The sequence below is a fragment of the Leucopleurus acutus genome (assembly GCF_964270905.1).
Source record: "Leucopleurus acutus genome assembly, chromosome: 3".
NCBI classification, from domain to species: Eukaryota; Metazoa; Chordata; class Mammalia; order Artiodactyla; family Delphinidae; genus Leucopleurus; species Leucopleurus acutus.
The window spans coordinates 41,983,554-41,999,165 of NC_139145.1; the positions used below are offsets into that span (position 1 = coordinate 41,983,554).

The following is a 15,612-nucleotide window of genomic DNA, read 5'->3' on the forward strand; positions in this document are numbered from 1 at the left end:
GCTTACGGTTCCCAGGCCTAGCGTTTTCCCCTCTGCCCAACTCAGGTGATGAAATCGTAGCATTGCTCAAGGCTGTAGAAGTCAGGGTCCCTTTCCCCAACTTGGAGAAAAGTCTTCCTCAGAAACTGGGGCCTCAGTATGTGCCAATCCTTGTAAAACGTTTCACCTCTTCGGGGGCTTAGGCGTCTCAAAAGCAAGAGCAATTAAAGCACGGGTCTTTCCAAGCAACCAGGGAATTGAGCAAAAATAAATCAGAAAACCTCAGCCTTGGCTCTGGAGGTTCGCCTCATTATAAGAGCAGATCTATTAGCCCTCTTGCCATTGTCTTTCATTTCTCAAGTGAGGTGATTCTAATTAAATTAATCTGCATGTCAATCTATCGGTGATCAATCAAAGAGCCTGAGGTCCCCCCTGTGCTGCAGGGTGCTTGCGGCTGACAGGGGCTGATAATGGAGGAAGAAATAAACTGTGGAGCAAAGTTAATTAGTCAACGTAATAGGTGGATTAAACGGGAGCCGGCTGATTGCTGTTTCCCATGTCAGAGCATGAGGTGGGTGCTGAAGCTGCAATTACAGACAATTATTATATTTGGTTGTAAGAGGTCGCATGAATAAACATATCTCTGTGGGGTTGGGTTTTAATCCTCTTACCCATTGAATATAAGGAGAACTGTAGGTCATTTTGTCTCAGTGTTTTAGTCAAAGTTCTCTGAGAAAACACCTTTGCCTCTGTCCTTTCCGGCAAACTCCGTTCAGTCAGTTTATGAGACCGCCACAGTAGCTGAATGTACCTTGGGCCAGGGCTATCTTTTTTTCTTTTTTTTCTTTTTTTTTGGCTTTGAAACACAGCTCTAAGTCCCTTGATTAGCATGGATTTTGGGGTGGTGGTGGTGGTGGTGGTGATGGTGGTGAAGGGGGGCTTTGGTCTGATGTCTGATGAACTAAACTAATGTGGTAAGAAAAAAAGTACAAGAAACCCCAAAAAGACACCCAGGAGAGAAAGCTTCATCCCAGCTCTCACTGAAACCTCTCTTTTTCATTTCTCTATCCCCTTAACCCTGACGCAGGGCTGGGGGGAAGAAATATTTTAAAGATTCAAAAGAGTTTTATTTGCATGATCAACTGTGATATCTGCTTCAGTGTCTAAACTGAAGGGCAATTTAGGTGAAACACAACCACCCTTGTGTAAAAAAAATATGCTAATAAAGATCTTCCTGTTAAAATTATGGTTAACAGTGTACCTTCTGCTGTATAACTATAAACTGTGCAATTTTACTTAAAACTGCATCAAAAGCGTTCCATGCCAAAGACCCACTCATCAATAGCTCCTCTTGTTAGACTTGTACAGCATAAGCACCAGTTATTATGTGAAATAGCTATGCAATTTTCTTCAGCTCCCAGCTGTTATTTATTTAACTTGAGTTTATTACCCTCCATGCTTTTATATTAAAATGTTCCTTCATTTCTCTCTTCTGTCTCCAGGTCGTGGTGTCTACGACAGTCAATGTGGATGGCCATGTCCTGGCAGTCTCTGATAATATGTTTGTCCATAATAACTCCAAGCATGGGCGGAGGGCTCGGAGGCTTGACCCCTCGGAAGGTACGCCCTCTTATCTGGAACATGGTAGGCGAATCATTTTCATTGGTTGGCATTGCTACTTTAACTGTGCATTTGTTTGGTTTCTTTCTTACAACTCCACCACATGTTCTGCCCCTTTTCAAATTTCAAATGTCCTGCTGAACAATATTGATGCTGAGTATTTAAAGACAGGAGGATGTCTTTGAGGGCCAGCCTTTCTTGTTGCATAGCTCCCTACCCTGGAAATGGCTGACACATCCTTCCTTCAGGTTGAAAGACAGAGGGAGACTGGACCCCTGCTTTATTTTAAGCTCCCACTTGATTAAAAAATAATGAAGGGCCAAAACAGGGCAACAAAAATCATGATATATTTTAAGTTTATGGTTGACCTGGTTGTATAATGAACTTCACTGTCTTTACAGTCCTGCTGGTGTAGCTCTGTGACTACATACTTAACTTCATTTGGAGATAAGGTCTGAAGTCTAAGTTGGAGGTGTTTTCTGAATATAAAGTCCAAACTAAATGTCCCTCCCATGCCCTGTGCACACCCCTACCCTCATTACCACATGATACAGTCTGCTTTATGTAGGTAGAATTTGGTGGGGAGAAATCACATTTGTCTTGATGTTATGGCTAATGAGTTGTACCCTTGAATGGACTGGGGGAAATCAGGCAAAAATTTGAACCAAGGAAAGTAAATGCCACTCAAAGGAACTATAGGCTGGATTTAGCATATGTCCAAATGTTTCTGTGCTGCATGTATATATAATGTATCCCTCTGTTCATCCATCCATCCATCCATCCATCTACCCACCCAGGACAGTGACTGAGACTCTACTGGATATCAATCAACATGATAGATTTTCTCCAGTCTCCTCAAATTAAACTCTTAACTCATTTCCCCACTTCACTTTCCAGTTTGCTAGGTCATCCAGATTCTTTTAAAAACACTATCACACAAACTACCACCCGATTGTCTGATTTTTTGATGGGCCATGAGCTGTCTGTGATATAGTTCATAAGGTAGAAAACTCCTTGCCCTGTCAGCGTCCCAATTTAATAAACACACCAGTGTCATCATTTTGCCTGATTTTTTCCCCTGCAGTTAAGGAATACACAAAACTGTACTTTTTTATTAATTAGCCACGTGTAACACTCTTAGAAGGGATTCTTTACCAATCCAGTGTTACAGTCTTCTTAAAATAAACCAGCGTATTCCAAAAGCTACTTCTTTATGGTTTCATTAGTGCTGAGATGTATGGATATTACTTTTTGCAGGAGGCCATTTGGAACACCTGCTCGTGATTACATTCCTAGTTCCATTTCTGTACTTAAAATTATTCCAATCCTCACTTTACAGTAATGTTGCCTTTTAATACCCTTGGAGTCACTTCAGGCATTGTATGATTAGAGATATTTAGGTGAAAGGAAGAAGGAAAAATAGGTAAATACTCAGTCGGTACAATTTGGACAGCACTAGCTTAAAAGCTAAAGTCTTGTTTTCGACTATGACTGGTTAGTTACTGTCGTGTCTGGGAACAGACTTGACTGTCATTTTGGTATCTAACAGTCATGGATTCACAGTTTCAAAATGTGCTCCAAGTGCAGACCACATCCAGCTCCCATGCCTGCCCTTGGGAAGGTCGTTGGAGAGCACACGATGCCTTGTAAATCATCCCTCCACCAAAAAAAAAAAATCCCAACACAAACCAGTAAAAAAACAACCAGCTAGCCAGGACGCCTCTAGGGCTTGGCGGTCAGGAACATTATTTGACATCATGATGTGGAGGAAAAAGAGCCTTGAAATAGGGGCCGGGAAACCAAATTCAGGTCTGAGCTTCATTTCTGGCCTTTGTGTGACCTTGGACAAGTCGACTTACCTTTTGGGATCCTTAGTTTCCTTCTTGGCAAAATGAAAGGGATGATCTGTAGGGGGTAAAAAAAAAAAATGTGTGCCTTGGGTGGGGGCAGGTCACATGCACGGGGGAAGTGGGCTGGGTGGAGACTGCGGAAGAAGGACAAGTTCATGCTCTGCCGACCCCAGCCCCAGGCAGTTGTCACCCAGGGCAGGGAGAGCCGGGTGGGGTCAGATGCTCCAGTTTGACCAGAAGTAAAACTCTCCTATTTTTTAATTGCTGGTAACTAATTACAAATGTTTTAGCCCCTGAAGGGAGGAGCAGGGGGGAAAGTCACTTAGGTAGAAGACAGCCACAGGCTCACATTTGGAGATCTCTGCATCAGAACGTCGCTAAGCTGCCTCCCAGCTCAAATATTCTCCCTTCTAGGTGAACATATTAATATTTCAGCTGGGCTAGCATTTCATTCTAAGTTTTTTTTTTTTTTTTCGTTGTTTTAATTGGGGTAATGATTAGAATACAGTTTGTCCTAGGTGTACACAATCTGGTTCATTCGTACATCATATATATCTATTCATGTACAGATCCTTTTCCCATGTAAAAGATTACAGAGTGTTCCGTAGACCTCCCTTGCTATGTGCTCGGGCTTTTTGATATACGTACTTAATCTGTGTTTGTATAGGTATGGTAAACCTAATCTTAATTTATCCATTGCCACCACCTTTCCTTTTAGATTCGCATAATTTGTAAAAAAAAAAAAAAAACAAAAAGCAACAACAAACTATTCTAAGTTTTAAAGACAACATTTTATTCCTCTGCTGCAGGTGACCAGTCCACAAATGGCCATGTTCTTCTTAGCGTGTCACTCAAGAAAATGATGACATTTCACTGTTTATTTACGGTTAACCATCACTGGGGACTTGGGTGTGTCCTGTCTCCTTCAGCTAGGGGGCCTCCCTCTCACCAAAACCTGACTTCACTTCTATCCAGAAGAATAAAAAGGCAGACACTTTGAGGTTCTCAGTAATGACAATAATGTGGAAATCTGCTTCTCTGCAGAATGAATCAACCAACCACACATAACCACCCACTCATTTAGACGCTTCCCGCTGATACATAAATATCTACTCAGCAGAGAGTGACTATGGGCTCTTCATTGGTGATGTGTGGGAGTGGACTTAGATGCTAGTTTGCATCAATTTGGGGGCATGGTAATGCTTCATCTTGCCATTGAAGAATGCCCTGTTTAAGACTCACAGAGCCATGGCCCTCCTCGGCCGCTCCCGCCTCCACCCCACCTCACACAGCTGCCCCACAGCGAGACTGCGCGCAGTATTTTCACCTCCTAGGTGACCTGTAGGAGTCTTGTTTTCCCTCCTTCTGGGCTCTGTACCAACTCATTTACAGGTAGCCTGAATTATTTTGAGCCATTCTGCACATCTCTGTTTGTCTTGGGCTTGTCAGAAGGTTGGAGGAAAGTTCTCTTCCACGGCTCATCTTTTTGCATATAAGAGAAATAGTGACCACGTGTTACATTCACGCCTTCTCCCCTGTGTGACCCATGGACTCACAGACCTCTGTGCTAGGATAACTGTCCCTGTATTTCAAGTAGGAGAGTTGACAAAGGTGGATTTATTTCATAGACTCTGGTGTGGTCCAGAGAGGGTGAATCCTGGCACACTGGATCTAGTGGTGACTGTCCTCCCTCCTATTTTTTTCTTCATTCATAAATACTGAGATTTCCTTTGGCTAGATATTTATGAGCGAGTTTAGGCCAGTGAGGTTTTTCTGTTTAAGCAACAGCTTTGTAGAAGATGTACAGTTGTGGGGAGAAGCAGCCTCAGAAGCTAACTGCTCTCAGGATTGTGATTTTTGGAAAAGCATAGGCTTGGGATCAGAGCCGCGGAGCTGACCCCATGGGCGGTAAATGCACAGCTCTGGCCTGTGTGCCCCTCCCACGCCTTCCCCATCACTTGGGCAGACTGTGGGGCCTGTGTGCTGGGGATCTTCAGAGGGCCTGCGGAGTGTACTATCGCTGCTCTTCTGAGTTTCAGGTTGTGTTGACCTGAATGTAAGGCCTGCCGTGGCGTCAGTTTCTCTCTTTTTTTTTCCCCCTGTGGCAAGAAGCGGTGCCCTCAAAAGCTGTAGTGCAGGGACCCTGTCAGCTTGCATGCGCTAACACTTTATTATCCAATGATCTAATATGCAACAAGGCAAAGTGCTGCTGCTCATCATTCTGACATAGAATGCTGGGAGAAGTGACTAAATTACTTTCTGGACCATTAGCGCTAGCAGCTATGGTGAACTCACCAGCAGCATTTATGCAAATGCCTGTGAATACACTACTGGCTTTGTTAGGGAGCGGGCTGACAAGCAGTTTAAATGCTCATTTTATTTTAGGGGACATCTTTTTTTTTTGGCGTGCATGTGTTTCTCTCCCTCCCTCCCTCCGCTCTCTTCCCTTTCTGCACTGTTGGGGGACTTGCCTTCTCCGGGATCATTGGGCAAATCTGAGCGGGTCGGGCGCCTGGCCAGCACCCTTTCTGGGAGTGGGGTTAAGGCCCTGATCTGCTGTTCTTCAGATCAAGGTGTTTTTTTTTAATTGTTATGAATTTGTACAAACCTTCATATTTATTTGAAAAATCAGTAGGACTGTATTAATCAAGAGTTTTTATTTTAGTTTATTTATTTTTTGAGAAACAGTTTGAACTTTTTTTTTTTTAATTGGGGTAAAATTTCTTTACCATGTTGTGTTAGTTTCTGCTGTACAGTGAAGTGAATCAGCTATGTGTATACCTATATCCCCTCCCTCTTGGACCTCCCTCCTCCCCTTTCCCCCTCCATCTAGGTCATCACAGAGTTTTGAGAAGATGAACATTTTACTGTTCATGAGTTCTGACCTGAGGACTTAGTTTCCTGGCTCAAGCATAGATGTTTTAAAACACCTCGCTTTTTAAAATGGAAAGCGATTGAAATTTAGCTTTGTGAGCATCAGATACGAATGAATTAAATTTCCCTTCACAGTAATTACAGAGATTGACATGTGAAGTATAATGGTGCCAGGATCCCAAAATAAAGCAGAAGTGGAGTTTGGTCAAACTGAAAATCCTTTGTAGAATAAAGAGTGGTGTTAGACTTGCTGGGCCTATCTCCTTGCTGTAAGTACAGCAGTAGAGAAAGAATCAGATTTTCCCCACCACCAGTCAGTTCTGACCTTTCCATTGTAGTGGCCCCTTCCAGCTGCCCCTGACAATATGGTGTTATTCTTGCTCTTTAGCATTTGACCTTCTTTAATCCTTTTGCTCCAGACAAGCAGTTTTTGCTGCTGTTGGTTGCCCCTGGGTATCCGGCCCCATTGACTCCCAGCTGCACTTAAATTTGTTGTTTTCTGGACATGTGGAGAAAGACAGTTCAGGCTTGGGGAGATTACTCCAAATTGAGAGACAGCATGGAGCTTCCAAAGAAACAAGAGACTCCCTCTCCTCCCTTCTTTGTAATGAGGCCCTAAGAAGTGGCTAGTAAGTGTCCGTTGGATCTAATAGGACGGGGATCGGCTGTCTGACTGGAGAGCTGGCTCCAGTCCTGACTCTGCCGTTAACTAGCTCTGTGACTCTGGGAAGGTCCCTTTGCTTCTCTGGCCTCAATTTTTGTATGTTTTCTCAGAGCTGGGTGGGGCCGTCTCTAGACCTTTTAGCATACACTATTTTTTGGTGCTCTGGACTGAAGCCATCGACGCGTGCCTTTGCTCATCTGATACCTCCTGGGGCGCCTTTGGAGAAACAGGTCTTCAGGAGAACAGAGAAATCCACTGGCTGTTTCTAGTGTAGCCCTCTCTTAGGTGTCAGTAAGAGATCATTCTTATGTCATGTCAGTAATGGATCATTCCTTCCTCCATTCCTTCATACTAAGCATCTATTACATGCCAGACGGGGAGCTAGGTGCTGCAGGAGCCCAGGTAGATACAGTGCCTGTCTTCACAAAATTATGATGTAAATAGAGAAGAAAGACGCTAAACACAACTTACAACTAACTCATCAGACTTGTGTATAAAAGGGGGACCGTAGGGCTTCCCTGGTGGCGCAGTGGTTGAGAATCTGCCTGCCAATGCAGGGGACACAGGTTTGAGCCCTGGTCTGGCAAGATCCCACATGCCGCGGAGCAACTGGGCCCGTGAGCCACAACTACTGAGCCTGTGCGTCTGGAGCCTGTGCTCCGCAACAAGAGAGGCCGCAATAATGAGAGGCCCGCGCACTGCGATGAAGAGTGGCCCCCGCTTGCCACACCTGGAGAAAGCCCTCTCACAGAAGCGAAGACCCAACACAGCCATAAATAAATAATAAATAAATAAAAGGGGGACCGTAAAAGGAGTGAGAAGAAGTGAGGTGTCAGGAAAGACTTCTTTGAGGAAATCTCATTTATGCCAAAACCTAAGAGATGAGTAAGTTTTCCCCTGACAAGCGGACAGAAACAAATTTCCAGGCAGATGGAATAGCATGTGCAAAGACTGTTTTGCTTAGGTGAGTTCAAGGAACCAGAAGCAGCCTGTGATGGTTCCTGTTGCTCTGGCCACTGAGAGTGACAGGAGACAAGGCTGGGGAAGCTGCTGAGGGTCAGATCACGCAGGTCTGTGTGGATGCTCAGGCCATGGTCAGAGCCAGTTGTGAAATGTCACTTCTGGGGGCCACGCAAGCCTTTTAAGAGCTCAGTGTCAGTTACATGGACTCCTAGTGTGTCGTAAAAGGCCAGGGCAAGATTGCTCTGAGTGGCTTATAACCTTGCGCTTCCCTGCCAGCCTTTGGAAGCTCATGACGGAGATGGCTGTGCCTTGGAGCTGTCCCCCTGATCACTTCTCATTCTATTAATAGTGCATGTGTTCAAAATAAGAAGAAAGTCCAACATTTGGAGAGTTCTTTTTCCAGATGGTTTTGGCTTATTAATTTTCTTTTTTCATAAGTAGCTAAGAAATTTACTTTCTGAACTTGTAGAGACTTACCTGGACAAGTGAAAATAAACTAAACAACAAAGAGAAACATGCTGTCCCAAGTCTCTCGCTCCCCTCCCACTGTGGTCAGTGACTGAACACACAGCTCACGCTGAGTGAAGAGCCACTGAAGTACAGACGGTCATCTAACACACGCTTCATATTCCAGAGAAGGAAACAGACCTGGAGAGAGCATGTCACCTGCTTATGCTCACATTGCTAGTTTCCGTCCAAATCCATTTAGAGCTCTTTGCTCTTGCCCATGGTATGCTGGCTGGCAAGTATGGATTTTAGGAGTTGCACAGATGTCAGAGGGCATGGGGTCCATCCCTGATGGCTTTCCAGTTCCGGTTGGCCTCGGCTTGCACGGGTCTCTCTGCGATTCTGGGGATTCTGGGGATGAGAATAATGTCTGTAAAATCTCACCAACTTCCTGACAGAAATGCAATGCACCTTCAAAACACAAGGGCAGAGGATGAATGCTCAGAGCTTTGCATTTGGACAGTGGCCCTTTATAGGACTGGTGTTGGTGCAGAACTCCAGCCAGCCCCACTTAGGTAAGAGCATTTTGGTGAAGGGTCTCGTTTAGCAGAAAAATACGGATGTCATCTTTTGTTACTGAGGGTGGCATGTTACATCTTATCAATTGATTTTCCTACTTGAAAAAGCAAGACAGACGCAAGAACAGAACATTAGGGTTAAGAATATCCAGATGTGTCATAAAATAGAGGAAGGAGGCCCCAGATTTTCAAGCATCAAATCAGGCCTTTTTCTGTGAGCAGCGGGGAAGGTGTCTTTTGTCTTCCCTTGCAATAGAAAGGACCCGGCAAGAAGTCAAGATAATGAACAAGGATGTAAGTGAAGACTGATTTTCAAAGTATCCCTTGAGTAATCCATAAAGCAGGTAACACCAGAAATCCTAACACTGGGGATTTGGTAGCCAGCAAGCTCTCGGCATCAGGCAGATTAAAGAGTTCATGAGCCACAGGTCACTGCTAAGCAGGTGATCTGCTTTATCTTTATTTGAATATGACACCACCAACAGCATTGCCGCCAAAGGAGAAACAGTGCTCAGACTTTGCTGCCCTGCTTAATAGTGATCATGCCAGGTAGTAATATGTATTCTTTTTCTTCTTCTTTTTGCTGTTGTTGATATTTGGGGACTATTATCAGCTCACATTTTTGGAGCATTTACTGTGTGCCAGCACTGTGGTAATCATTTTATTTATATCATGTCATCAAATCCTCCAACAAGTCTTATAAGCTATAACAGTTATTATCCTCATTTGACAGGTGGGGAAACTGGGATTTAGAGGGATTAATAACTTACCCAAAGGCACAATTAGAGTTGAAACTGGGAGTCAACCCCAGGTCTACCTAACCACAGAGCTCTGTGGAATAGTGGCACTAACTATAATGACACAAACACTCATCGAGTCCTGACTGTATTGTGCACATAGTGCTGTGGGCACCCTGCTGTAAAGATGAGGAAAATGAGACTAAAGAGATGTTAAGTAACTCGCCCAGAGTTGCACAGCAAATAAGTAGTAGATCTAGGATTCAAACCCAGAGAGCCCGACTTCAGAGTCTGTACTTTGTAGACTACTTGCTCTATACATTACGCTGGTATTCTTTGCATCTCTTATCCTACCGTTCTTATTTTTCCTCGATACAAGTGAGGCAGTTTTGCTGGTATCTTAAACAGACCTTTCAAAAGTTAGCCCAGATATATCTTTTTTGGTTTCTCGTGGGCATATTGTATAAGTTTACCTTAGAGTTCATTTCCCTTCAACAGCCTACTTTTCTCATGGCTGTAGTCAAATAAAGAAAACGCTGGTTTTATTTGCTGACTGGTATGTTTTCCGTGGGGCTGGCAAGATAAGAGGGAGACTTGTACTATTTTATGTATTTACAAGGATGTTCTAATTCATCTAGAAGTGGTTTGCTGACCATATGGACTCCCTGGCATGCATACAAGGTAGAGAAAAAGGAGACCAGGAGAAAGTGTGAGATTTTGAGTTAGATGACAGTTAGGGTACTAACAGTCTCCTTGTTAGGGCACTGAAGGGTTACTAAACCTCATGCCACAGGGACCATGGGAAACGGAGATGGATTCGGGGAGGCAGTTTTCTTCTATGAATTTCTTGAGAAACCTGTGAATTGTGGGAAACTTCCAGTATTTGGTATTTTGTGTGACCTAATAAATGACTGCACCACACCTAACTTATTTTAATAAGCACACAGTGTCAGGGGAGGGGGTGGGGTGACAGAATAGTGCTTTCTGCCTATGTTTTGGACCGAAATGACAGAACTTTTTTTTAAGCCTAATTTTTTGTTTTTTATTTGGTTACAAAAGCATCATAATTCCAATCGTGTTTATCTGCATAATTGATTGTTTCAAGCCAAGGGCCTCTTCCTAATTACTTTCTACTTACTTGAGAATATGAAAGGATTCAAGTGATGTGAATACGCAGATGAGAGCTTCTATGTACTGGTCATAAATCTTATTAAGATGAGATATTTAGGGGCACTGACCAGGAGTGGGTTTGAAACATTTCTTTGTTTGAACATTTTCATTCACGCATGCAGAAATATATGAAAACAGAGCGCTGTCCCTACTTTGCCACGTGACCTCCACTATGTACTTTGATTTCTTTGGGCCTCAGTTTCCTCATCTATTAAGTGGGGCTGGGGACAGGGAGCTTGATGAGCCCTTTAAGCCCTGATGATTTGTTGTTTGAGCCCAGCTGATCTCCTGAGCTGGTATACACACACTGCTTTGGTGAGTGACCACCAACATACCAAGGTAATGTTCACTCCACAGGACAGGTCTGAGGCCAACTTCCTTTTGCCTTGGGCAGTTCTGCAGGAGACTGACAGTGAGTTCCAGGAGGCCTGGAAAAACCACACGGTGTGGCATACACAGCCACTTGTGACTTAGGTAGCTCTCACCCGGCGTCGTTCTCTCTGAATTCCTTCAGCTGATATGGTGTAGTGTTGAATTCGCTTGGTTCACTGGTTAGCAGTGAGCTTTTTTACTAGGTTTCCCGTGCAGTTAGGTGATAGAGAGAAAAAAATCATTCAAAAACGTTTTTAAAAATAGTTATGTCTATCTTAATGCATAAGCAAAAAACAAAATAAAAAAGACAAAGCACTCCCAAGTTGTGGTCTCACAGCTATTCTTTTTTTTTTTTTAACGTCCTTATTGGACTATAACTGCTTTACAATGGTGTTACTTTCTGCTGTATAACAAAGTGAATCAGCTATACATATACATATATCTCCATATCCCTCCCTCTTGCGTCTCCCTCCCACCCTCCCTATCCCACCCCTCTAGGTGGTCACAAAGCACGGAGCTGATCTCCCTCACAGCTATTCTTGCTGAGGGCAAGATTGAATTTAAAGAAAAAGTATAAAGAAAAAGTAAGTCAATGTAAACAAAAATAGCAACTATAATGTTAATCAAGTCATAGAGTAAGTGGTAGAGGATGGAGCAAAATCAGGACTGAAGCTTGGGAAACACTGTTTTGGAGGGCTTAGGGGTTGGGAGAAGTAATACTTTTTTCATGTCACCAGGAAACAGTATAGGACCCTGGGAAACACTTTTTTTTTTAATGAGTCAAATATTGTTTTTTAATAGAAAACCTTTTTAGCTCAGTTTACCATGAGAATAGACTTAATGTCCTCACAGGATTTTGAAAATCAAAATGTCTCCCAAGCTGTTACCTCTGTTTTTATTTTTAAACAAGTAGTGTCTGCATGTCAGAAAGCAGAAATTAGTGTGGAAAGGAGGATTTGAGTCAAGGGAGAGCATCAGCCAGGGTCCACCCAGGCAGCGCATTATGATAATATATACGGAACCAGCTGGACGCTGAGCAAAGCTGACATTGTGTTGTCAGGGGCAGAATCGCCCATCAATTTCCAAGATAGGATTTGAGTTCAAATGACAGAAAGAGCAGCAACTGTGTTGAAACCGATGCATGGGGGAGGGGCGGGGCAGGCAGGAACCAGCCAAGCCTAAAGACAGGAAGTGCTGGTACCTCCGGAAGGGGGGTGGCTCTGTTTTCTCATCTGGCTGCTACCCTTCCTTCTAACCTTAACATCTGTCAGCAAGATCCACCTGGGCCCTTGCATGATTAGAGCCCAGTGCAGGGGGAGCTTACTGGTGCTAATTTTAACCCCCATGAGAATGGAGTGCCTGCTGCTAGAAGGGGGACCAGAGCAGCTTAGGAAACCCGATTCCACAGAGCCACTGCCTCATCCAGTGAGGAAGCCCAGTGTGGGTGTAGTGGCAGTTAATAACCACTGGAAGATGTCTCAACTTTTTTTAAGCTAGTCTGTTTAATGCCTTAATATGTTAACAACTCTGATGATTCTTCTTTAGTTCGCTGGCTTATTCGTTCAGCATTCAGTCACTCAGCTACTTACATTTATTTACTGACTGCCTACTCTATTAGACAATAGAGATGCAGAGGTGAACAAGGCAGCCACAATAGTTGACATTATGAGGTATACAGTCACGTGCATGTGCATATTTATGTGTCGATACAAAGCAAATGATTGCACGTAGAATTACTTAAATTGAAATAATGGTAAGCACTCTACAGGAGAAATACAGACTGCTAAGGGAGCTTTAAACAAGGGAACTCAGCCAAGTCTGAAGAATCAAGGACACTTAAAATTTAAAATAAGAAGGAAGGAGTAGCATTTCGTCAAGCAAGGAGGAAAGAGCAGTTTAGGCAGAGGGGAAAGCATATCCAAAATTCCACATGGGAACAAAATATTAGAAGCTTAGGGGAAGAGTAAGCTGGGACAAAGCGAGAGAGAGGCATGGACGTATATACACTACCAAACGTAAGGTAGATAGCTAGTGGGAAGCAGCCGCATAGCACAGGGAGGTCAGCTCGGTGCTCTGTGACCACCTAGAGGGGTGGGATAGGGAGGGTGGGAGGGAGGGAGGCGCAAGAGGGAAGAGATATGGGGACATATGTGTATGTATAACTGATTCACTTTGTTATAAAGCAGAAACTGACATACCATTGTAAAGCAATTATACTCTAATAAAGATGTTAAAAAAAAAAAACAAAACAAGAAGCAGCTTAGGGGAGACCCAAATGGGAAAGTGGCTTAGGTCTTAGATCCATTTTTGAGAAAATAAATTGGGAAATTTCCCATAGGTTGCTTTCTCTTTGACCTGGAGAAGTGGGTCCAATGTATTTTCACAATCACAGGCTAACAGACCTCTTTGCCCAATAAAATGCTAACTTTTAGACCAGTGTTTCGAGTGATGGTGATTTTGCTGTTATGATAGCAGCCTTTGAGCGTTTACTAGCATCACGTTTAATGCTGAGCACTTTATATCATCTCTTTTAATGCTCTTAACCACCATAGGAGGGCACTACTATTACTCTCTCCATTTAGCAAATGAGGGACACTGAAGCCATCTTTCAAAAATTTGGTTGTGGCCAAAAAGAAAAAAAAAGAGTCAGATTTTTGTATCTGCAGCATTTGGACATCCAAGTAGCTGACGCAGTCGGCCATCACCACTGTTCTTTCCCACTCTTTAGTCATTGCTGATTCCCTCACGTTGGACTTCAGAGGTGGAGAGAAATTCTCCTGCCATTTGATCATGTAATATAATTCCTGCTTCAATTGAAGCAAATTGACGACGTTACTCAAAGGCAAATTGAAAAGCCAGATCTGTGCTAAATCCCCAGGGTACGTTAGTTGGCATGTGCAGTGATATATGGGAAGGTGCTTTTCTGGGTTAAGATAAAAAAATCCTGGTATCACGTCACGCTATCAGGCACCCCATCTCAACCACTCTGTGCCAGCCCTGCAACTTGAAATACTCAGTGGACAGAAATGAAACTTTATAGAAATTAGGTGATCATCATCTTTATCAGATGAATATGATGCCATCAGCATGATTCTAGCGTCCTCAGAAAAAAAAGAGATTTACCTGGAGAGGAGCAAGGGAAAGTCTAAGGCATGGATTGTAGGGCTTTTCTGCCAGCCTGCCTTGGGCAAGTTGGCTAGGAGATGACCTAGTAATTAAAATCCTGCTTAAACGTATGCTGCTGGTCAGTCATAATGAAGGCACCAACATGGGAAACCAGACGGTAACCAGAGAAGGAAAAGAAAAGTGAAACACAAAAGTAACACTGTCGAGACTGTGGGGCGCAGAAATAGAACTGAATTGGCCGAATACTTATCTGACCACTAAGCATGAAAGTGGAACCCACGTATTAATATATTTTTACCCCAATCTGTGCAATTAATATTTTATGTGTGAACATACGCTCCTGTGTTACTGGCTTATTTAACTGACAGTTGCAATCAGCAGGACGCCAGTTGTTCAAGCCCACATTCTTCCCCCCTAGTTCGGGAGCGATGTACAGCAGGAGAACATGGGGAATAGAGGCAGAGACAGCGCCAGGTTTGGGGCTTCTTCTCAACACATCAGTTTCTTTCATCCACCTTGGGGCACAGCAATAAAAATGTCAGAAGACCTACAAATAGCAGTAGACTCTGGCTGTTACTTGGAAGAATGATTAAAATTAATGTGGTTGGTACAAATCGAGAACTCTCTTCTATTCTTTGGCTACTTCTCTTTTGAGCGCAGTTGGGAAGGCAGCAGGCTGAGCAGGTCCTACGCGCTGGTTTGGAAGCAGATGCTTTTAGGTGTGTTATGTGTGGGGCTGTGGGGGAGGGAAATGAGTGCCAGAGAGGTTCCAGAGTGGTTTGTCATTTCCTAGTAGAGCAGGAAAACAGAGTTTGGGTCATTCTTTTTTTTTTTTTAATTTATTTAGTTTTGGCTGCGTTGGGTGTTCGTTGCTGTGCGCGGGCTTTCTCTAGTTGCGGTGAACGGGGGCTACTCTTCGCTGCGGTGCGCGGGCCCCTCATTGCGGTGGCCTCTCTCATTGCGGGGCACGGGCTCTAGGCGCGTGGGCCCAGCAGCTGTGGCTTATGGGCCCCAGAGTGCAGGCTCAGTAGTTGTGGCACACGGGCTCAGTTGCTCCACGGCATGTGGGATCTTCCTGGACCAGGGCTCGAACCCGTGTCCCCTGCTTTGGGAGGTGGATTCCCAACCACTGCGCCACCAGGGAAGTCCATGGGTCATTCTTTGCTAAAATATTCTGGCTGAATCACCACGCCAGCTGTGCTCTTCCAGTAACTGTTATGTGCAACAAATCT

General features: G+C 43.9%; 1 protein-coding gene across 11 annotated transcripts in view; it reads left to right on the plus strand.

The window, feature by feature from the left end:
* EBF1 (EBF transcription factor 1) overlaps nucleotides 1-15,612 on the plus strand; it is a gene marked incomplete at its 3' end in the record, with an annotated part of 392,977 nt that overhangs the window by 268,096 nt on the left and 109,269 nt on the right. For 6 of the 11 annotated variants that reach the window (XM_082836741.1, XM_082836739.1, XM_082836746.1 and 3 more), the window contains exon 8: nucleotides 1,482-1,623. In XM_082836741.1, the coding sequence (XP_082692867.1) occupies nucleotides 1,482-1,623 (142 nt within the window). The remainder of the gene's footprint in view (nucleotides 1-1,481; nucleotides 1,624-15,612) is intronic. The other 5 variants (XM_082836743.1, XM_082836744.1, XM_082836738.1 and 2 more) reach the window with 1 other exon arrangement.